General features: G+C 43.2%; 3 protein-coding genes across 3 annotated transcripts in view; 1 reads left to right on the top strand and 2 right to left on the bottom strand.

Moving 5' to 3' along the window:
• Nucleotides 1-2752, top strand: part of LOC110378050 (uncharacterized) — a 51066-nt gene extending 48314 nt beyond the window's left edge. Inside the window, exons 12-13 of the mRNA XM_064039779.1 lie at nucleotides 75-1790; nucleotides 2071-2752. Coding sequence (XP_063895849.1) covers nucleotides 75-1790; nucleotides 2071-2227 — 1873 coding nt within the window. The 3' untranslated portion in view covers nucleotides 2228-2752. The remainder of the gene's footprint in view (nucleotides 1-74; nucleotides 1791-2070) is intronic.
• A 973-nt stretch (nucleotides 2753-3725) lies between these two features.
• On the bottom strand, nucleotides 3726-5860 carry LOC110378039 (inositol monophosphatase 1). The gene has a single exon (XM_021337125.3). The coding sequence runs from the start codon at nucleotides 5700-5702 to the stop codon at nucleotides 4884-4886; it is 819 nt and encodes a 272-aa protein (XP_021192800.3). The 5' UTR covers nucleotides 5703-5860; the 3' UTR covers nucleotides 3726-4883.
• Nucleotides 5861-11623: 5763 nt separating this feature from the next.
• Nucleotides 11624-23937, bottom strand: part of Zip (zipper) — a 70117-nt gene continuing 57803 nt past the window's right edge. Inside the window, exons 15-28 of the mRNA XM_064039817.1 lie at nucleotides 23204-23366; nucleotides 22255-22393; nucleotides 21621-21752; nucleotides 20935-21100; nucleotides 20500-20603; nucleotides 20134-20262; nucleotides 19531-19779; nucleotides 19069-19239; nucleotides 17584-17838; nucleotides 17034-17153; nucleotides 16533-16682; nucleotides 15913-16095; nucleotides 15191-15354; nucleotides 11624-14045 (exon numbers count right to left, since the gene is read on the bottom strand). Coding sequence (XP_063895887.1) covers nucleotides 13910-14045; nucleotides 15191-15354; nucleotides 15913-16095; nucleotides 16533-16682; nucleotides 17034-17153; nucleotides 17584-17838; nucleotides 19069-19239; nucleotides 19531-19779; nucleotides 20134-20262; nucleotides 20500-20603; nucleotides 20935-21100; nucleotides 21621-21752; nucleotides 22255-22393; nucleotides 23204-23366 — 2261 coding nt within the window. The 3' untranslated portion in view covers nucleotides 11624-13909. The remainder of the gene's footprint in view (nucleotides 14046-15190; nucleotides 15355-15912; nucleotides 16096-16532; nucleotides 16683-17033; nucleotides 17154-17583; nucleotides 17839-19068; nucleotides 19240-19530; nucleotides 19780-20133; nucleotides 20263-20499; nucleotides 20604-20934; nucleotides 21101-21620; nucleotides 21753-22254; nucleotides 22394-23203; nucleotides 23367-23937) is intronic.

Below are 23937 nucleotides of genomic sequence, written 5' to 3'. Positions count from 1 at the left end.
ATAATTTAGACAAATAACACCTTACAAATCACACATCAGACATCCTGAAACTACAATACAATTTATGCTTTTAGGTACGAAAACGGAGGCTTTGAATCATCATTTACACCAGCACAGCTTCAGCAAATCCGTAGGATCTCTTTTGCACAAGTACTCTGTCGCACTTTGGACAGCATCGATACAGTTCAACCTTTCGTCTTCCTCTCTACCGACAACCCCGACAATGACAGAATATCTTGCCAGAACGGACTGCTTAATAACTTTGACTTATCACCTTGGATTGAAATAGACTCAGAATCTGACAACGATATTAGTAAAGCTGAAGCTACAAGCCCAAAACCGACTAAAAAACCATCCACTACATCAAGACCTACAACGACGAAGAAAACAGCGGGAAAGGGTGCGATTAAGCCAAACAAAAAGAAGCCTGACACTAACACTAGTACTATCAAAAACATGACTATTGAAAGCTTGACTAAAGAAAACCCGACTGACAAACTAAACGTGACAGACCTACAGAAAGACAATGACAAAGACGAACTGAACTTGACTCTGACTAATGACATGACGACCACGACTGTAAAACCTAACATAACGACTAAACCCACCGTGACGAGACGTGACGTACAGATAGATGACAAACTTGACTTTAAAAACAAGAGCCGACGGTTTGACGACGTTAAAGTAGACTCTAGACGTAGACCTTCAAACAAGTATGACGAATATGAATATGACGATGAGGAAGATACTCAACAAGTGCAATCTGTTGTCATAAACAACGTTGCACATAAAAGACCTCAATACAACAGACCTAACAATAACAGACCTAATAATAGACCAGTAATTACAGTGACAGAGAACGTTGACAAATACACTTACTTGATCAACTACGTGCCAAGACCAACTGAGTCTTGGCGACAATCGAATAGAAGACCGACTACTGGACGACCTACGTCTGACAGGGACGTAGTTAAAGTAACATATCAGACTTATGACGACACATACAGACGACCAAACAAACCTTACTATTACAACAGACAGGACAATCAAGAGACCAATTACAGATATAATAGACCGACTCATACGACTAAAATCAGCTACCCTTCCTCCGCTAGGTCCAATGACGAGACTGTGACACAGAAAACCAAAGTGACTGACAAACCTGAGACTAAAAGCGAAAGCACGACTGACTTATATAAACTTGTGACATTTGGATACGTAGGGACATACAAAGGTTCAGCTAGCACTACTGAAAAGAAAATGACTGACAAAACTGTGACTGACAAAATCGTGACTGACAAAAAGGACATTGAAGCTGACATGACTGACAAAGAAGTGACTGACAGACATAAAGCAGAAACTGTAAGTAAAGACTTTTCGACTTTTGACGCAAATGACAATAAAAACATGAAACTATCGACATTTTACCTTTACGAGACCGCAACTAAGCCTTATTTACAGAGACCGACAAGACGTAACGACGAAGTACCGGTACAGACTAACAAATACTATTATATTAGGAATGTTCTTCACAAATACTCTAACACTGACAAGAATCCTTCTGGTCAGCCAAATAAGGAAGAGAAAAGAGAGGTAATAACGGATGGGTACAACAATCTTGGTGACCGTGAGGTCAATATAGAAGAGAGATCTGCAGTAGACAAGATGGCGTCCTTAGAAGACATAGAAGTAAAGTCTAATGTGCCGAGCCGGCATAAAAACAGGGTGAAGCCTTCAAGTCCAGCTAAGACTCCATCTGTGGCCTTTCAAGTAATACCCAGTGAGAACAGGTAAGTTCTTAGTTTAGGAGAATCCGAAATAAAAATTAATAATTATTTGGCATAGTCATATTGCACATGTTATCTTTCACATATCAATTTCCTACATCATCTCAAGTGCATTTCAACCTTCAAGATAGATTTGCATAGATAACATTGTTTTCACATGTTTAATTTATTATCTGTGGCAATAATATTATCACAAGAAGCACTAATTATTTAACTAATTCCAAATTAAAAATAGGAAATTGAAGAATCTTAATTTGCTCCTCATAATGACTTTCTTTTCCAGTCCATCACAATGGGCTGTGTACGACGAGAACTTGGATCTACCTGAACAGCACAGCATGCCGACCATCAAGACAGACCCTTACGCCCTCAAAGAAATACCCACGCCCATAGCTTTCAACAGCTTCAGGAGACGAAGACCAGGACTTGGGAGACATTGACGCATCTCCATGTTTTAGACGAAATCTTGCCTTAGTTCCAATTAATTAGATAAATCGTGTAAGAGCCAATATTGAATTTGTATTGTTCAAATCGCCGTCCCCACCGAATAATATCGTAATCAAAAATTTAAAATTTTACAGGAAAAATAAAAAACCGTTTTTTGCTTATAACTTCTTAACAGGTTTACATAACAACATCGTTGGTATATCAAAAAATGGCTTTTTTTTTCTTAAATATTTATTTGTCATATAAATAAATATTGGATTTATTCTCATTAAGTTTTAGCTAAAAATGTATATTACCAGAAATGTAACAAAATTTTGAACCATAATGCACAATACGATTTTATTCATGTAAATTGTTGACAATGACCTACACACGGCAATAGTCCATTGCGATTGTCTTGACTGTAAAGTAGCGATGTTCATTATAATGGTAACTTATTATTGCCATAGTATTCACTGCTCAAAACAATCTATTGTGGTAACAGTAAACGCGAATAATATGGTAACATACTTTACCGAAATCAGTTTTATTTTTTCTACATGAATAAGTTTGTAATAACGGTTTACTGAAATGTCTATAGTAAATATTTAGAGTAGAATACTATGGGTAAATTCATTACAAAATGTCTAACTCAAAAAGTAATAGCACGAATCACGTGAAAAAAATTCACAGGGTGTAATCGCACCTCTAGAACAATAATTACCCATAAAAGCACTTCTATCGTAACAATCGACTACGATATTATTCGGTGGGGACAGCGAAATATTTTGTGATAAAGTTATGAATGTAGGCAATGAAATTATCTTTCTTTGTGCCTCTTTTTTGTAAGAATGTGGGCGTTATGGGCCTGAAATAAAATTAAAATTTATTATGAAATAGGTATCTATTAATAGGTCGTATCGGTGTTTTCCGCTTGACTACTAAATGACATGATTTGATAATGACTTAACCTTCCCTAAGCTGTAGACTGATCAACTCAACGTAACTATGTAAAATTGATGACTGACAAAAATACTAGACTGACATTGAATTCTAGATAATGCGACTGACTTAATGAAATGACCCGACTCGACCAAATATGACTGACTGACAATCTGACCAATGGACCATCCGACTTGACAAAGACATTCGATTTGACAGAGTTCGGAAAAGTATAGTAAGTACCTACTTACCATATGACTTTTGGTAGTGACTGTAAAAGACGTACCTACACGTGACTGGAATGTTGATTGAGCTTCGACAATGAACAATGACTCGATTAACTCAACATCTATGGCAAAACTTATGACGTACAACACGAGTTGCTTGCGACAACTTACTAACAGTTTACATTCTCACGAGATTATGAACCTCTTACCTGCTTATGGGTGCAATTCTGACAAATAAGCCAAATGACTTGCTCAATTTGACTGAACTTGAATTGACTTCATTGACAAAACGACTGATATGACTGACTTTACGAATAACGTGACTATAGTAAAAACAACGCAGTAGGACAAAATATATTTTTATTTACGACATCAACTTCATGGTTATTTACTTGACATTACGTAGTAACATTTTTATACTAGATCTCGTCATGACAAAGTTTAGATAAGTACTGACAAACTGACTGACAACTCGCACAATGACAAAGACTGTTCAGATTAAAACATTAATAAATAATTATATTTCATTAATATACCAATAGGTATGTTTTTATATTCTTTTTAATTTACCTACTAGTTGTCTTAAGTAGGTAGGTATTTAAGTTTTCACAATATTTTTCCTTTTGTTTTCTGGCCATTAAATGGCAGATTTCATTTAATTTGTTATCAATAAATAATTACTTCTTATTTTATACATTAAAATGAATGATTACATTAACAGACAAATTAGTTTAAGGTACACACAGTATAATAAGTTAACCAATCAAATTGATAGCATTTACAAGCATGATTGTATTTTATTATCACTTTTCAACGTGACAATTCAGTTAATTCTTGATAATTTATTGATTACATCAAATATTGTGATTAAATTATTTTAAACTGATACCAATTTTTTTTCTTTCAATAGACATAATTCTGCGGACACTCCTTTTTAATCTTCTATTTAAGGTAATAGATATCTCTATTGTGTCGCATATTTAAACATATTCCTGCACTACAAAAAGTACAAAATCCTAGGTACACACTCTCCTTGCGTAAGCAAGTTCATTATATAATAATAATGTGATTCATAACTGATGCAATATTAGTCAGACATGTTCTGAATATCAAACAAGCTATGTTTATCAAATATGAAAGATGTTATACTGTACAGTAGAACATACAATGATTACATTTGCGACACAAACTTTCCTGTTTCTGAAAATAACATATAGCAGTAATAAATAATGAGAATCAAAACAAATCACAGAAAACGTTTGTCTAAATATAGTCTAAAGATAAAAATAAGTACTGTCCAATTTGCTGACATTTACAAACAAAAATAACTTAATGTATAATTGCACTAAACGGTCACCCATTAAATAGGTTAATTATTAAGTAAATAAAATACTTTTTTTCTTAAACTGTATACTATATACTTAATAAGGTTTTAGGTACATAAATATTTTTGGCAGTAACACAGAACATTTATTATACATTTAGCTAAATTGAATATTCTTTAATCCCTTTCTGGGTAAAACTGTACCAGGGTTTTGGCTAATTCCTGGGCCAGTTGTGGAGTGCTGGCACAGAGGACTCTGCGTGAGAGCAAGTCAAGAGGTCCTCCTGCCGGGTCTATGACCACTCCACCAGCTTCTCTCACTATAATGTCTCCCGCAGCTATGTCCCATGCATGGATGCCAATCTCAAAGTTAGCATCAGCTCCACCCATGGCCACCATTGCCATGTTCAAGGCAGCAGAGCCCAGCGCCCGCAGGCCGTGACCTTTGCTCACAACATGCTTGAAGTTCTCAAACACAATTTTACATCTCTCCTCATCTCTGCTTGTGCCAACTTCAAATGCAACGAGAGCATTACGCAGCTCAGTAACCTGCGACACATGTATCTGTCTGCCGTTCAGAAACGCTCCCTGACCCTTCTTGGCGGTAAACAGTTGCTGCAGATTCGGATTGTAGATAATACCGGCTACACACTCCTTGTTGATTGCCAGGCCCAAGGATATGCAGCAGTGCGGGAAACCGTGCACAAAGTTCATAGTTCCGTCTACTGGATCGATGATCCAAGTCGGGGCGTCCGTCAGCTCGCATTTTACTCCGCTAGCTACTGACTCTTCACCAATAAACTTATGATCTGGGAAGCGTTTCGAGAGGCCCCCAATCAACGTCTCCTCCACCTTTTTATCTATTTCTGTAACAAGGTCGATGTCACAGGATTTCTTCTCGAAGACTTTGCAGCCACTTACGTGTTCACTTATAAGGTTTCCAGCGGATTTAACCAGTGATAAGGCGACATCGAAATATTCGTCTATTTTATCCATTTTGAATGAAAAGTGACGTTTAACTGGTGATGTATGGAAAAAGTAAAGCGATAATCGCTTTACAGTTCCGCAATTGATAATGATTGCAATCTAAAAGGGATTCGCAGAAGTAATTTGCAAAGGTAAACTAAAAACTCAATCGTATGAATTCTAATAACTGTCAGTGTCAAGTCAATGTCATTGATGTCTTCCTCCTTCCCGTCAGATTGATTTCGTTTCACGCAAAATGCTTGTTTCCACGATACGACCTAAAATAACTAAAATTATTTTTTGTCAATTTATGCTACACTATAGTTGGGCTTCGTTCCGAGTTTTTATTGAAAAACGATTGGTGGTAAAATAGTATAATCCGTACACAAAACACAATACAATCTATGCTAGGGAGCTTAAAGGCTCCAGCAGACCGGATGCGTATGCGTAGACGTAAGCGTAGTCACGCGCGTAGTTACGGCGTAACCATGAGTTGTAATGTATGGAAATGTATGAGACAGGCCACACCGCTTGCGTAACTACGCGCGTGACTACGGCGTGGTTACGCATACGCATCCGGTCTGCTCGAGCCTTAAGCACCGGCACGCGAGCGACGCGGGCGTCCGTCAACAACCGGAGCGCATGCGTCGTGCTTCGCGGTTGCTCGTGCACTGTCGGCTCTCCGCGCGCGCCGCAAAAGCTGCGCGGCTGTTCCACTTTTAATTATTTCGGTAGCGAGCCGGCGCGCGTCTTAATCTAGAGGGGCGCGGAGGGGCAATAGCCAAGGTCCGCGCTACATTCTCCCCCTCCAAGTCAGCGGAAACTTGTGGAGCTGGCTTGGGAACTGACTTTTTTGGTCTACCCCTACTCCTCACTTGAGCCAGATCAGATTCACCTATGTAAGGTGACAGGAGGCTGGCATGGCACTTGCCGCGAGGTTTATTATTCTTGTCCACGATTTCGTACGTGGTTGGAGATACTATTTTCACTATACGAAACGGGCCTTCGCGACGCGGTGCGAACTTACTAGTAAAGCCTTTTTCAGCCTGACTAAGGCGATGGCTATCCACGAGGACGAGGTCACCCTCACGGTAATCGGGTCCGGGTCTACGGCTTTTATCCGCAGCTTCCTTACGGATGTCCTGCTGTCGCTCGATTCGCCACTTCACTTCTTGCAAGCGACTTGCAAATTCTTTGAGATACGGCGTAATTTGAGGCACATAATTCTCTTGGTCTATGACCGTCCTTAAGTCGTGGGCTACGTCCACCGGGGACCTAAACTGGCGTGCGAACCTTAGAAAGGCAGCTGTATGACCAGTACCCTGATTAGGTGCTGTATTCAACGCGAATCGAACAGCTGGCAATGCCTCAGGCCAACGTCGATGTTCTGGGTCTATTAAGATAGCCAGCATCTCTTTCATTTCCCGATTTTTCCTTTCTGCGGGATTGGCCTGGGGATGGTAAATTGGCGTCAGATTCTGATTCACTCCGAGGACGTACATAGCCTTCTGCATTACGGCTGAGACAAATTGGGTACCATTGTCGGAGATCACCCGACGGGGAAAACCATATCTTAGGAAAACTTCTTCAATTAGTATTTTAGCGCAATTTTCTGCGTTGGCTACGGCTAACGGGAACAACTCCACCCATCTGCTCGCAGTATCCTCGATCAGAAAGATCCATTTCTCGCCCTTACTACCCTCAGGAAGAGGTCCAAACAGATCCATAGCGAGAACTTCAAATCGCTGTTGCGGGACAGGCGTTTGCAGTAGGCCGGCCGGTTTAAAATTGGTTGCCTTAAATTTCTGGCATAGATCACAAGCCTTAAGATATCTTGCTACGTATTGACGCATATTAGGGAAGTAAAATCGTTCCTTAATCTTCATAAGGGTGCGTTCCAAGCCCAAATGTCCAGCTGTGGGAGCGTCATGGAGTTCTTTCATAATCTCCTCGCGCATCGACTCGGGCACCACCAGCTGGGGCTCTTCGGATTCACCATCCGGATCGAAGCGGAACAAAACACCTTGTGAAAGATAGTACCCACGATCCGTCCATCTGTTGTATGCATCGTTCTCTTCGAAATCCGTGAGTATTTTCTTGATTTCAGGATCTTCGAGCTGAGCTACTCGCAACTCTTCGGAGCTTTTGTGAGGTAAGTCTACTGAGATGGGACACAGATCACAGGTATTGACATCGACCTCTGATGCCTGGCATACCGGACGGCTAAGAGTGTCAGCGACTACGTTGACCTTACCTGGAGTATATTCCATGTTCAGGTTATAAGATTGAATTTTCAGGGCCCATCGAGCTAAGCGGCCACTTGGTGTCTTCAGTGACAGCAACCACTTCAATGGCTGATGGTCGGTGGCGACGCGAACTTCGGCGCCTTCCAGGTAACCCCGAAACTTTTCTAGAGCCCATACCACAGCTAACGCTTCCCGTTCCGTTGTGGAGTAATTTTGCTCTGCTGACGTTAACAGTCTACTGGCATACTCAATAGGCTTCTCAGACTTTGGATCCGGGCCCTGCATTAACACTGCACCTAGTGCATAAGCACTGGCATCTGTGCGTAGAATAAATGGCTGGTCAAAGTCTGGTTGTCGCAGGATGGGACTTGTGGTAAGTCTTCGCTTGAGCTCGTTGTAGGCATAGTCTTCCTCTTCAGTCCATTTCCAAGGTTTATTCTTCTTGGTGAGGTCGGTCAAGGGTTGCGCAATTTCAGAGAACTGACTAATAAATTTGCGAAACCATGAACAACTTTGTAAAAACGTTTTAAGTTGTTTCAAATTAGTCGGTGGGGCCATATCCACCACGGCTTGTACCTTCTTTGGATCGGGTTCGATTCCTTTAGCGGTAATGACGTGTCCAAGGTAGGCTACTCTCTCTCGAGCAAATACGCATTTTTCTCTATTTGCCTGGAGATTAAATTGACGTAGACGATCAAATACCTGGTGTAGGTCTTGCAGATGCGCATCCAGGTCTGCCGAGATAACCAGAATATCGTCTAAATAAGCCACGGCAGTCACATCCTTCAATCCAGTACGAAAACGATCCATCAATCGCTGAAATGTTGAAGGTGCATTCTTTAATCCGAACGGCATGCGTTTAAATTGAAACGTTCCGAAAGGGGAAACGAACGCCGTCTTATGTCTGTCTTCCGGGGCCACTTCAACCTGCCAGTAGCCTGATTTTAAATCTATGGTGGACATCACACAATTACTCTTTGTGGAAAACAGAATGTCATCGATCAGGGGTAGCGGGTATTTATCTGTACGTGTCACCGCATTTAACTTCCTGTAATCAACGCAAAATCTTATTTCACCATTCTTCTTAGGAACCAGGACAATCGGGGAAGTCCATTCTGACTCGGCTTCCTCAATGACTTCGAGTTCCAACATCTTATCAATTTCGGCCTTAATAATTTCCTTCTTGGCCGGATTCATACGATAAGGCGGTGTAGAAATAGGCGCGGCGTTACCTGTATCGATCCTGTGTAGGGCAAAGGGCGTCGGCCCTCCCCCTGCACTGAAGACATCGCTGTTCTTTTCTAGCAGTGCAGCCAATTTCGACCTATCCGCTGATGACAGGAGAACGCCCTCGGACTCGCGGAGACCCATTGCAGAACTAGTTACTACACGATCCTCGCATTCATATTGTAAATCGCATGAGCCTACATCGCGTAAAGTGAACTGATTCTTAGCGAAATCAAGTACCATGCCAGCGTCCTGTATAAAATTCATTCCTAACAATGACTCAGTTGCGCCAGGCAGGACCATGAAGAGTGTGTCAATTGCCACTCCCTGCACCTTTACAATGGTTGAGGCTACTTCTACGATTTGAACGCGCAGCGTTCCATCCGCGAATTTAAGTTCCGTTTCTACACTTTGAAACAATTGGCCATTGGCCCGCATATGTTTAGCTAAACTTTCACTGGCAACGGATTGTTTCGCACCCGTGTCTAATAAAGCGGTACCGTTAGCACCAAACACTTCTATATTTAATAGGGGACGCACACGCGGTTTAAATACAGTATTACACGCCGACAACGACTGAAATGTAGATGTCGACGGCGCAGAACGTCTTTCCTTGCACACGCTGCAGTTTGACCTCATAACACCGGGCGCACCGCATCCGAAACATGTTAGGGAAGGGTGCAGCTCCGGTTGTGCAACTGCAGCTGGTTCGTTCTTAACTGGTTCCTGCGCGGGATTACTTTTATTTAATAATTTACGGCACTCTTCCTTTAGGTGGCCGAACATTTTACAAAATGAGCACCTCGGTCTGACCCTGACTTGAGGGGCTTGGTCCACAGTTCTGGTCGCAGGAGTATATGAAGACGTCGACGGGTGGATGAGTGGAGGCATCGGGGCGGCTGTCGCAGGTTGTGCCCTTCTCGCAGGTGCAGGAGCGCGCACTTCCTCGAGCACATCCTCCACTGACCGGGCGTGCTGTAGTAGCTCGGAAAACGTGGAAAAAGAGTTTCTCGCTACTCGCTCGCGTATCCTTCTATTAAGGAGCCCGTACACCATATCCAGTTGTACTGGGTTTTCAGGTAGGGTGCGCGGCGGTAACTGGGCAATAAGTGCTCTTACTCTGCACACGAAAACGTCCGTGCGCTCCTCAGCTTGCTCTCGACTAAAGATCTCTCTGTAGACTCTGTGAGGCGGAAGTCGTGGACCAAAAGTCTGCTGAAGTAACAGAATGGCTTCCTGCCAAGTCGCGACTGAGTGACGAACTCCTTGCCACCAGGTAGCTGCAAAATCAGTCAGCAGCATTGGCAGGCCTCTTAGTGCAATCTCGTCACTAACACCAACACAGTCCTTGTAAATCTGTACGGCGTCGGTAAAGGCACGTACATCGCCGGACCCATTGTATCTCGCCGAGCAATTTGACAAGTTTGCACTTACAGATGGGAGCGGCGCGCCTTGTGCAGGCTGCGACCGTAACGCTTGTAGCAAGGATAGCAATTGGTGGTCCGTCATGACCACGGGTGTTGGCATAGGTTGTTGTGGTGAGGCGACGGGCGGAGCATGCCCGTGCTGTGGCATAGCGCAGTAGCCATGCAGCTCACGCCCGTACAGCGGCGGTGGTGGTGAGGCCGGGGCGCCGGCGGACGCAGGGCGTCCTGCCAGCGGTGGCGTTGCCGATCGCACGTCGACGAAAAACGCACCTCCATCCGTATTTGACGGCATCGCACCGTCCAGCTGCTCACTAGGCGCGGGGTACTGTTCTGCTGGCTGCTGTGTTAAGCGCGAAGCACTATTCGTACGTGAACGCGTAAGCACCATGGTATTTTTGTAACTTTTACAATAAAAATCCAGAACTCGTTTGAACGTCACTGTCACTGATTTTGTTTTTTTTCAGTGAAGTTTGTACTCGAAAACGGCCCCACGTTGGGCGCCACGTATAGTTGGGCTTCGTTCCGAGTTTTTATTGAAAAACGATTGGTGGTAAAATAGTATAATCCGTACACAAAACACAATACAATCTATGCTAGGGAGCTTAAGCACCGGCACGCGAGCGACGCGGGCGTCCGTCAACAACCGGAGCGCATGCGTCGTGCTTCGCGGTTGCTCGTGCACTGTCGGCTCTCCGCGCGCGCCGCAAAAGCTGCGCGGCTGTTCCACTTTTAATTATTTCGGTAGCGAGCCGGCGCGCGTCTTAATCTAGAGGGGCGCGGAGGGGCAATAGCCAAGGTCCGCGCTACAACACTGGATTTTGCTCGCGACTTCAGTCATAAGTTTTTACTACTATTCTACTGAAACGAACGGTAACTATCCTCCGTATCCACTTCATTCCATGTCTGTTCAGCATTTCAGCACAAAAATAACAACCAACATTTTATACCATTTCCTACTCGCATTACAGCTTGAGTGGTCGAATTCTCATTGCGTCAATTCACGTCTTTTGTTTGTTATCATAATTGGGGTCTATAAATAAAACAAATGATGTAAAAATCATGAAAAATTGTTTAATTGGCATGCCAACTGATAACTTGTTACAACCTATGGCCAATTTTACAATTATCAATATTGTTAATTATTAAATATAATATTTATGTAAAATAAGTTTATGCTTCAATGTTTACTTACATTTAAATTTTATATTATTATTCGGAAAACTATAATAATGAATAAAAAAGAGGTCATGTAGACTCTGGTAAATAATGATAAAAAAATGCTCGCACGATACAAGTTACTAGGCCTCTGTTACAAGAGACTATTCCAATCCATTTTACGTATTAAGTCGATAATAAAGAAAACTTAAGGCCACAATTTATTACTACGAGTCTTACCTAAGTCTATAAGAGCAAGCCGTTCTAGCGCAAACCCTCGCCTGCAGACACAAATAATACCGTTTTGTAAACAATTTACATGACACCACCTGCCAGGTGTATTTACATTCAAGATGTTAGGTTACGGAGATGTGGACTTTATTGTTAAACACTTAATATAAGATGTGACGCCGGCTCGCTCACCGCCTACATGTTCCTTATCAAAACGTGTGCAACTCCACACAGCTCAGAATCTTGGGCAAGAATGCTTGCACAAAACTCTTTATATTGGCTGTTTGAAAGTTATTATATTTTGTGCTCAATATAATTTTAAAAGACTGAGCCGACCATGATTAGTTTGAGTCAACTAGGCTTAATGAGCGGAGGTCGCCGTCACACCTCATCACATCAAAAGCTCACAAGTTTACTTATCAACTATCATTAAAATTTGTATGGCAACTAAGCGCTCAGTGATTGACACTGATTATATTTACATTGTATAGATGTCGGTGCCGCGACGCGGGCCCGCTCAGTGCACCGGATGGGGCGAGAGACAACGTGTAAAATGATTTCAAAAGTAGGCGTCGGCGAGTGCTGAGCGCTCTCACGCCGCGGCGGAACGTGGCGGCAAACGGTACAAATGATTGTGGAGGGGAGTCAATAATCGCAACAACAGTCTTGGTTACTCAGTCGCGTTTTAAATGCAATCATCAAACAGTATAAGTAATATTTTGCCACAATTTAATAATACTTTAAAAAAATTTCATTACAAATATCACCCAATGAGTAATTTAACAATCTACCCGTCCGACTTTGTCTGGGCAAAGTGAAAATCTCGATTGTAAGGAATGTATAGTTTAATACTGGGATGGGGTTTATCACCAATTGCTATTGTTTTGCAGAGATTCGACTGTTTAAATGCAATTTATTTAGTGTAAATTGAGCACCCGCGTTATTCAGTGGTGTTCTAGACGTACGAACGTGTACGCCAATAGTAAGTCGTGACCGTACATAAAGCGCCATAGGTTCTGTTGAAAATTTTTCATGCTTTTACAAAATATATCGTTGTATAAATTAGCGTACATATTCATACACCTAAAACAGAAAAAAATGTACTCAAAATATTTCATAATGACAATAAAATTTCACGTACATATATAATATTATACAATGAAAGAAAACGTATATTAGATACAAAAGCCTATGCGTTCTCAGCTGTTCGCTATATCCATACATTAACTCGATTTACATTGACTTATGGGCCACTCGCGTACAATCGTAAGTTTGTCAAGCGAATGTACAACGTCTTACATCACATTCATGTTAGTTCAATGTGACAGCTAAAGTGAACTCGGGGTTATATTATAATCCCTCACCCAAGATTTTATGTACAAAAATACGATTGTAGTATTAACGTAGCTACATGTAAGAGCGTAGTGTGAACATGTATTCTTCAGTAATTAAGTACGTCGTAAAGTTGAAGAAAGAAGTAATAATAACAATAAATTTCAAAAAAATAACTACTTAGCCTAAGGTCAAAAAGTCACTAAACTGAAACTTAATCACGTTTGACAATATTTATTATTAAAAACAAATATAAGTAATATGTGTTTCATACTACCAATATTGCCGTTTACCCTCTCGCTACATGCTTATTGAGAAGGCTCCACAATAGTCTGAAACTGACAAGGTTTTCTAACTAACGTCAAAAGACTATTGCGGTGTAAAACGCATGCATTTGGACAGAAGAACACAGAACTTCACATAAGCTGTTACATGTAGCAGTCACGTGGTCGTGACGTCACCGTCGCCGTGTACGTTTCGATCCTAGTTCAGCAACACGATATAGAAACGCGCATGTTTCGCTTGTGAGAGACTTTGAAGCGTGGAGGCGTCGTGTTGCCGAGCTAGAGGCGGGGCGGCGCGGCGGTGGCGTGGGTGTGGCGCGGCGGTGGCGCGGCGGCTACTCGACGCTGTTGGTGGTGTCGTTGACGTCGTCGAAGGACTCGTCGCCGGAGCCGGCGCCCGGCGCCAGCGACGTGCGCTTCATGCGCGACGACGACGACGCGCCCGACAGACCGATGCCGCCGCCGCCTCGTCTGCAATACAAACAATAACATACATTTACATATGAAAAAAATATAACAATATGAGCTAGGTCAATGTTGAATTAGTTCTTTTAGATAGATCTATATTAATTGCTAGTAAAATTATTCATTCTGTGCATTGTATGCAATGAATAAGTGACGAAAGATTATTTGAAAGTTCACACCAAAACAAATAGTACAACATACCAAAAATCTAAAAAAAAACTCCAAAAAGGACGACACAATAAAAAAACAGTTATTTTCAAAGCGACTAAACCCTGCTAAAGTTTTCGACCACAATATGCGCAGTTTCAAATCGTCAACTTTTGTTCGTTTTAAAATCCCATTTGCTTAGATAATAGACCAAATTCGAAAAATACGACACAATAATGAAATGAAGTTGTTCGTTCCATGATGTTGTTCCCATTCGTTCATTCGGTGATGGCAGAGTGAATATTTCAAGCAATGGCCGGTAAGAAGTTTGTAAGATAAAGCCCGCATTCCACATGTATTCCTCGAGGCTCGCTCGACCCTGTACCTGCCGCTAGTAGCTCGCTCCGTGCTCGTTACTCCAAGTCGCTAGCTGTTTCGTCGTCAGCAAACGACGGCCTAGCGGAAATAATATAACAACTTTCATCTACACACATCATGTATAAGTTTCGGTGTATTTATTACCTTGTTAAGTTACAAATATTGTTTGGTCCGTTCGGCTTGGGATCGGGGACGGGGGAAGGGGAATATTCGCTTCGAAAGCATGATTCGTAACTGTAGGTTATCACTCTGCTCCTTCATTGGGAAAAATAATTTCAGGATCAAGATCAACAATTTTGCGTAAGTTAACTCAGTTTCAGTCCGTGAATCTAGCTAGTGGTAAAACGACGAGCTTCCACCACCTGCGGTAAGCATGTGCCACCAGGCGGGTAAGGGTTTGTACGCGTCACATTTTACATGTCACCGACGAGCGTCTTCAGAAACGAGTTTTTTTTCTGATACTCCGCGTTTTGTGATAGCCAATTACAAGTCAAGGGTAGGGAAGCGGAATCAACGGAAAATCATGACGTAGAATTTGGTTAATTATCCGAAAGAAAGCGCCGACAGACGCGACACGGCGTCCATATCCCGGTCGTAATACATAGGTAATGTAGTGAGGAATGTACCTGAGCTTGTTGCGCAGGTTGTTGCACTCGCGCGTGAGGGTCTCGTGCGTCTCCAGCATGTCCTCCAGCTCGCGCTGCGCCTTGCGCTTGCCGACCTTCTCGCGCTGCACCTCCTCCTCCACCTCGTCCAGCTGACGCTTCAGCGCCTTCACGCGGACGTTCATCTGGAAACAATGTCACAACAATGTCACAACATGTCCTATATTGCCAAAAGAACTTATGCATCTCTTATTGAATTGAGGAAGAAAAACCATTTTAATTTTGACTTTAGCTCGAAGCTTAGCTCTTTGATTAAATAAATAAATATATCGGGACATCTCTCACACAGTCTGTAAGCCCCATGGTAAATTAATTATTAGCTTGTGTTATGGAAGCTAACACAACTGATATAGATATTAATATAAAAAGGAATCGTTTCTTATTGGTTTGTTGTATATTAAAGGCGCCGAAACTGAACCGATAAATAAATATCCCCGAGTAAAACATAAGCTAAATGTAGGTAATATGTAGTCTAGGTACGAAGATGTACCTCCGAGACACGGGCGAAACAGTAATAGCCTTACTACAAAAACTTAAACATCTGTTTAAACCATTGTCCAAAAAAAAAGTGTGGCTGCAAAACGGACCTTATTTCAACGTCATAATCTGTCATTTTTTTAGACAAGTATGCAACAGACGTTTAAAAGTTTTTGTGTCTCAATGAAGTTAGCGTCGTTGTCTACCTTCTCGATCTGTTCCTTGTACTGGTCGGCATGGCGTCGTTCCTCGTCGAGCTGCAGCGCGAGCTCCTTCATCTTCTTGTCGAGCTTGCGCGACGCCTTCTGCTGCGCCAGCCGCTCGCGAGACTCTGCTTCAAGCTGCTCCTCCAGGTTGGCTACCTTCAGCTCCAGGGAGGTGATTACGCCCTGGGGGAAGAACCACACAACAATTACAGAAGGTTCAATATTAAACCAATCAAGTAATGTTATTTCTATGCAGACTTTCTTCTAAGCCAAAAATGATGTTCTAATTTCACTCAATGGCAATAAACAATGGAAAACAGCTGCAAGGAATTCTAAAACACCGGCTTCTAATAAGTTAATTCTGCTGTCTAAACGATAAAAAGATTTATTAGAAGACAAATAGTATGGACGGAATAAAATCAACTAATTGGGCGACAAATGGCATTGAGCAAGCGCGGTTATTAACACTCAATCCTTCTCTGTATGAGAGGAGGAGGCCGCAGCCCAGCAGGGGGATGGTAAAAAGGCTGTAACATAACTAAGTGGGCTATTGGGGTCTTTATTTGAAAATCCTTCATTAACCTCCATAAATCTTCCTACATGATAAAATATGACCGTACCTTAGTCTTAGTCCTGGCGGCAGTCTCGAGCTCGGCGAGCTTGGCCTTGAGCTCCTTGTTCTGTCTCTCCAGCACCAGCTTGCCGCTCTCCAGCTTCTGCGTGGCAGACTTCTCCGTGCCCAGCTCCATCGTCAGCTGGTCGATTTGATTCTGAAATATACATGAGGTAAATAAGTACAAAAGTAATAAATGGATGCTAAAGCATACGTTATGTATTCTATTTATCCGAAAAATCTGTCGAGATTCCCTGAAAAACGTAGCTGCCGTGTACTAGTGTACTGGCTATAGTCTAGATATAGTACAGACTGTAGTGGCTATAGTCTTCTATCTTGTGTCTATGTGCTATGAGCTCATAAATTGACAAAACATTTCATTTCATTAAAATCTAAAAGATATATTTTTTGAATATACTTTCATGAGAAGTAAAGTTAAGTCAATGAGCAGTTCGCATTTTTCCTTCTCCGAAAATGTATTAGTTAGTGTAAAAGTGGTGTATATTACCTGTGACTTCCTGAGCCTGTCGTTAAGTATCTCGTTGTTGGACTGCTCCTCGTCGAGGTCCTCCTCCAGCGCCGATATCCGCGCCTCCAGACGTTTCTTCTCATCGATGAGAAGTGTACTCTGGTGACACAAAAAATATTTTGTTAGGATATGATCAAAGTAAAAATTCAAATTTTTATAGTAATTATTATAAGATATTTGAAAGTAAAAGTAGGAATATGTGTATTTGCACCATTGTGGTGTCAAAAAGTTTGTTTAAATGTACATATGTGTAACATTTCTTCAACATCTTGGATATTTATATGTGCAGCACAGTTGATCGTAGTTGATTCTACAACAGCATGAAAAAGTCTGGCCACTTTTAAGCTATGGGACCGCCAGAAATGTGTTTAACAGTTTTATAGGTATACCTACAAAAGTGTTAAACACACATGAATTGACAAGATAGATAGATAGTTATAGCTATTGATCTATGCACCCTTTACTAAACGCAAGTAGAATTCCTACACAACAAAACAGTCCCCCGTTAACTCCGAATTGCTTGTCTAACCTTGGCGGCGGTGTTGTTGAGCTCGTCGAGCAGGTCGTCGCGCTCGGCCTCGGCCTGGCGGCGCGCGCGCTCGGCGGCCGCCAGCTCCTCCGCGTGCGCCAGCGCCTCCGCCTCCAGCGCCTTGCCGCGCCGCTCCGCCTCGCGGGCTGCGGCGGCCGCCTCCTCGCGCCCGGCGCGCGCCTCCTCCGCCTCGCGAGCCGCTTCTTTGAGCTGCTGTTGGAGTTTCTTCACTTGTTTTGCAGCGTCTTCTTTCACCTGGAATACAGATAAATAGTGTAATATTGAGCAATTGTCACACGAGTGTATGCTACAAGTTCACATTTTCCTAATAAAACGAAAGCATTAATTTTATGTTTCAAAACGACATTCAATCAGTTTTGGATTAAGGATAACTATCGAGTGATAATATTCAACTTTTATTGATGCGACTTGCAATGAACATCACCGTCAAGTTCTAAATACACGTATCCCTCAACAAATTGAAAGGCTCCGTATACAAATGTCCATAACATTCATCAGAGTTTTCGTTCAGTGAAAGTGTATGCCTGCCCTATCGGCTTTGCATCCATGTATATTCCTGCAGATCCCGCAACATACCTTGTTAGCAAGATGCAGCGCCTGCTCAGCATCCTTGAGGTCGGCGTCGAGCTTCTTCCGCATGGCGAGCACTGCCGCGCGCTGCTTGCGCTCCTCCTCCAGCTCGGCTTCCAAGTCCCGCAGCTGTCTGACAGGAACTATAGCCTACCTTGTTAGCAAGATGCAGCGCCTGCTCAGCATCCTTGAGGTCGGCGTCGAGCTTCTTCCGCATGGCGAGCACTGCCGCGCGCTGCTTGCGCTCCTCCTCCAGCTCGGCTTCCAAGTCCCGCAGCTGTCTGACAGGAACTATAGCCTACCTTGTTAGCAAGATGCAGCGCCTGCTCAGCATCCTTGAGGTCGGCGTCGAGCTTCTTCCGCATGGCGAGCACTGCCGCGCGCTGCTTGCGCTCCTCCTCCAGCTCGGCTTCCAAGTCCCGCAGCTGTCTGACAGGAACTATAGCCTACCTTGTTAGCAAGATGCAGCGCCTGCTCAGCATCCTTGAGGTCGGCGTCGAGCTTCTTCCGCATGGCGAGCACTGCCGCGCGCTGCTTGCGCTCCTCCTCCAGCTCGGCTTCCAAGTCCCGCAGCTGTCTGACAGGAACTATAGCCTACCTTGTTAGCAAGATGCAGCGCCTGCTCAGCATCCTTGAGGTCGGCGTCGAGCTTCTTCCGCATGGCGAGCACTGCCGCGCGCTGCTTGCGCTCCTCCTCCAGCTCGGCTTCCAAGTCCCGCAGCTGTCTGACAGGAACTATAGCCTACCTTGTTAGCAAGATGCAGCGCCTGCTCAGCATCCTTGAGGTCGGCGTCGAGCTTCTTCCGCATGGCGAGCACTGCCGCGCGCTGCTTGCGCTCCTCCTCCAGCTCGGCTTCCAAGTCCCGCAGCTGTCTGACAGGAACTATAGCCTACCTTGTTAGCAAGATGCAGCGCCTGCTCAGCATCCTTGAGGTCGGCGTCGAGCTTCTTCCGCATGGCGAGCACTGCCGCGCGCTGCTTGCGCTCCTCCTCCAGCTCGGCTTCCAAGTCCCGCAGCTGCTTGACAATGCCTCGGCGTTTCTCCTCGCCTTGCTCCTCTTTGGCCTGGAAATGGCAAAGAGAATAATAGTTTAGGAAAGATATTTAGTTGAAAAACTGGCAATAAAAAAGTAAAAAAATGGAATAAATCCCCTAATCTTAATACTCGCGGTTTCACCCGCGTTCCGATATGACTGTTTCCCGTAGCCGGATGGTGACAAAAACTCGTCCTTTTTCCGGGTCTAAGCTATCTCCCTTCTAATTTTCAGCTTAAACGGTTCAGCCAATTTTGAGTTATATATTTTTTATATATAGATTATGTGTCGAATGAAGTAAACAACACTGAATGTATGTTACCTGCAGGTCCCTTTCAAACTGCGCCCTCATCGCTTGCATATTGACCTCCAGCCTGAGCTTAGCATCCTCAGTGAGCTGCAGATCGTCCTCGATCTCCTCGTTCTGCGCCCTGAGCTCAGCGAGCTGCGACTCGAGCGCTCGCTTGGCCTTCTCCAGCTCGTGCACGTTCTTGTCAGCCGTGCCTTGCGTGTTGGCCAGCTCGTCGAGCTCAGATTGCAGGAGGCGTTTCGTGCGCTCTAATTCTTCCACCTGGGAACATATGATTGTAAATTAATTTCATAAGGATAAATTCACCATTTTATATTGATCTTTTTGGATATCTTTTGCAATGAATGCTTTATTTTTATTACGTCTTGAAATTTACTAAACATCATTTTAAAAATTATTCAAAATTTCAATATAAGGATTTATTTGTTGAATTTATGGCATACAATATTAAAAATATTAATTTTAAATTATAAAATCAAATAAATTGCTGGCAAAAAACTCCCAAGCTATTTCTACCAGGAAAAATACTACCTAAATAGGATGTTGTATAAAATATAGGTTCATTTTAATCTAAGTAGTAAGATGTGCACATAAAATGTAGTAAATCCAACATACCTTTTCGGCAGCAGTGTCAAGGTCTCGTGTGAGGGACAGCACGCGCGTCTCCTTGTCCCGCGCGTCGCGCTCGGCCGCATCACGTTCGGCCGCATAACGCTCCGCTATCGCGCGCTCTTCCGATACCACCTGCGAGAAATAGTATTATTACAATAAGTAATTGAAATAACATATAACACCGTAGGTTAAAATAACACTCAAATATCTCCTCGTAATCTCCTCTCCATACTCCGTAGACTTTTTGTCGTTCGGAATGTGTCGTGTGTATAAAAAACCGAGCGGAAAATCCAGTGTCAAAGCGCTGTAAAATTTCATTGCAAAAAAAATATTATAATAGTTAAGTAGAAGTTGTTGTGAAATACGTACCTTATCGAAGCTCTTTTGTTTCTTCTCAAGCTCCATAACCTTGGCGCGTTGTGCCTCCAACTCGATGTTCGTGTCTTCAAGCTCTGCCTGAATCTTCTTTTTACCTACAAGTTACAAAAATTATGTAAGTAATAGTTTTAATTGAATGTAAAGTACAGAAAAATAAGTAGATGTGATTTAAATAAATAGCTTTCAGAAAGTTACGATTCTGTAAATTCAATTTTCAGTAAATTGCAACGCAATTTTTTTTCTTTTAAAACAAATAGATACAATCAACGTCAATATTATGCATTAGCCAGTCTAAACACGAATCGAAAATTGAGTCCTCTATCTATAGCACCTTACATGTTTCTCATGATTTTGATTCCAAAGTTAACTTTTTTATTGCACAGCTCAATTTTTATGAATAAATTCACCAAGCCACATATCACTTACTCTTATCCAACTTGTCATTCGCCTGCTGCAGCTCATCGATCTGTCGGTGCAGCGCCTCGACGTCCTTGCTGAGCTTCTTGCGCTGTTCCTCGAGCGCGGCCGCGTTCTCCGCTTCTTCTTCAGCCTTCTTCTTCGCTTCTGCCAGCTGGACTGTTAGCCCGGTCACCTGGCGAAGAGTGGTAAAATGACAATACGTTGCAAAGGAATGCTGTGACGTTGACCGCGTTACACATTGACGTCGACAATACATTTAAAAGGTTTTTTTTTTGTACTCTTAGATGTTCTAAGAATACAAAAAAAAGTATTTTTTTAAGTAAAAAGTGTGAAGTTTACTTTCTATAGGTAAACATAACGTTTTGAAACTGATTTGAACGATAGAAGGGCTAAAATAGTTCCTCATTGCTTTAACCTGTCCTTTTTACTTACGGGGCTGGTCAATACATACACATACTGTAGTATTGTAATTCAAAACTTTTCAAATTGCAATCGGTATTTTTTTGAAATTGAATCCGAAACTTTATGCTTCTCCCACATGAATAGTAATTTACATAAAGATACAGTAGTAACTACCGATTTGATCAAAAACATTTCACCAAGAACGTCACTGTTTTTGATATTATTTCCAAGAAGAAAAAGTCTTTGTTATGACCTACGTAAGTAAACTTCTACATAGCAACAATACTAACTTGTTTCTCCAGGTTCTTCTTGGCCTCCTCCTCCTCCTCGAGCTGGTCTCGCGCCTGCTCCAGCTGCTGCTCGATGTTGCGCAGCTTGGTCTGTAGCGACAGCTTCTGTTTCGTCTCCTCTTCTAGGAGAGCCTGGTGGAAGTTATTCAGTAATTAGTAGAGTGTAATTATGTCATGAGAAGCTCTAGTAACAAACATTCAGAGTTTGATAAAAAAAAATGGATTCATAATAAAATAATAGGTACCATATTGTATCAATGGTTTTCACATATTAGATTTTTTCATCAAGATGTCACCCAAAAACTTGATGGGTTTACCCTGGGTAAAAGTCTGTCAGTTACTTGTAAATTAGCTAATGATCATTCCCAATATTCCATTTGTTGATTTGTTTACTAGAGACAGGAATTTGACATTACTCCAGGACTTGAGCAAATCAACAGATTGATAGAATATTGAGAACGGTTAATACTCGAAGTAGTAGAATCTTATAATTATTATTATCCAAGTAACAAGTGTGTGTACAGTTATTGTAAATGTCGTTGTCTTTTTGAGTGTGTCCTCCACTACGGCCGTGGTTTCCGCGCAGCTCGTCGCGCAATATTCGGCGACGACATAAAGTCCAGGTCACCCATACCTGTGCTTCAGCGAGCTGCGCGCCGGTGGTGGCGGCATGCTTGGCGGCGGCCGACGCCTTCAGCTCCGCCGCCTCCAGCGCCGCCGCGCCCGCCTCCGCCTCGCTCTGCAGACGCACGCACTTCTCTGCTACCTCCGACCTGCAACACACAAATATAAGTCAAAATATATCACATGTCAATGTGTGATAGTACACACGTAACTAACGCATGTATCCAAATGATTTGTATGTAACACAGCATGAAATGCAGCATGAAATGGACGGAAGACCTTAGTGTAAGAACGACGATGAATCGTAAGCTCGTTGCTTTGCAATACTAATTAAACGTTCTAGAATCGTAAATAAATATTGAACATGTTGATAGTGATGAATTCGTTCAGAGCTGAAATAAGTATTATATCACTTATGTTGTAAATAAAAGCGTTTGGAAGGATGCGTGCATGCTTCGTATCCCTTTCACATAAAAAAATTACATAATAAACTTATAGTTTATAATAACCAAGATTACTTTTACAGATTGTTTTTTCAGTTGAGGGTACCCTTCAGCTCATTCGCGAGGTCCGCGTTCTCAGCTTCCAACGCTTGCTTGGCTTGTGTAGGGCACAGTACCTGGCTCTCTCGACATCCTGCAGCTTGGCGACGAGGTCGGCGAGCTGTGTCTCGGCCTGCTTGCGGCGCCGCTCGCCCTCGGCGCGGGCGGCGCTGGCGCTCTTCAGCTCAGTCGCGAGGTCCGCGTTCTCAGCTTCCAACGCTTGCTTGGCTTGTGTAGGGCACAGTACCTGGCTCTCTCGACATCCTGCAGCTTGGCGACGAGGTCGGCGAGCTGTGTCTCGGCCTGCTTGCGGCGCCGCTCGCCCTCGGCGCGGGCGGCGCTGGCGCTCTTCAGCTCAGTCGCGAGGTCCGCGTTCTCAGCTTCCAACGCTTGCTTGGGTGATGTAGGGCACAGTACCTGGCTCTCTCGACATCCTGCAGCTTGGCGACGAGGTCGGCGAGCTGTGTCTCGGCCTGCTTGCGGCGCCGCTCGCCCTCGGCGCGGGCGGCGCTGGCGCTCTTCAGCTCAGTCGCGAGGTCCGCGTTCTCAGCTTCCAACGCTTGCTTGGCTTTTTCAAGAGCTAGAATAAAAAAAAAAACTTGTATAAGCGGAAATTCATAAAAAAATTTGTTTAAACTTCACTTGGCGCGGGAAATAGTTCCTTCGAGACGAAGATCAAATCGCGGGCGAAATGTGGTGGTTGGTATATAGCATACCCACCATGACCCAGACACAATACATTGTTAAACTCACCAAAATTAGATCCGATGCAATACATAGGTAAACAAACAACATCACAAACGGCAATACCAGAAGAAGACTCAATTCAACAAATACTGCAATCACTTTAAAGCTGAACCTTCACTACATACACCCTACATGCCACAAAGCCTACGTTCTAAGGTAAACTCCGTCACGATATGTTATACCATTACATATTAAAGAGACATCGCCCCTCCGGTCAGGCTCGGGACTACTGCACATGTGCTGCCAGTAGTCCCTGGCCGAGGTGAACGAGCTGCCCTCGTCGCAAGGGAACCCCGCCCCCTCCACCTCGAAGCTATCGTCCTTCGACAAGCCAAACTTCACGTTCTTCTGTCTACGCTCCTTCACGCAAGCCATTACATAACACTATAAAATATATATGTAAT

Source organism: Helicoverpa armigera, chromosome 2 (assembly GCF_030705265.1).
Source record: "Helicoverpa armigera isolate CAAS_96S chromosome 2, ASM3070526v1, whole genome shotgun sequence".
Taxonomy (NCBI): Eukaryota; Metazoa; Arthropoda; class Insecta; order Lepidoptera; family Noctuidae; genus Helicoverpa; species Helicoverpa armigera.
This window is presented reverse-complemented; position numbering and strand designations above follow the sequence as displayed.

What these genes read in the sequence shown, in the direction of transcription:
- LOC110378039 (XM_021337125.3), bottom strand. Translation starts at nt 5,702, where the DNA reads ATGGATAAAATAGACGAATATTTCGATGTCGCCTTATCACTGGTTAAA.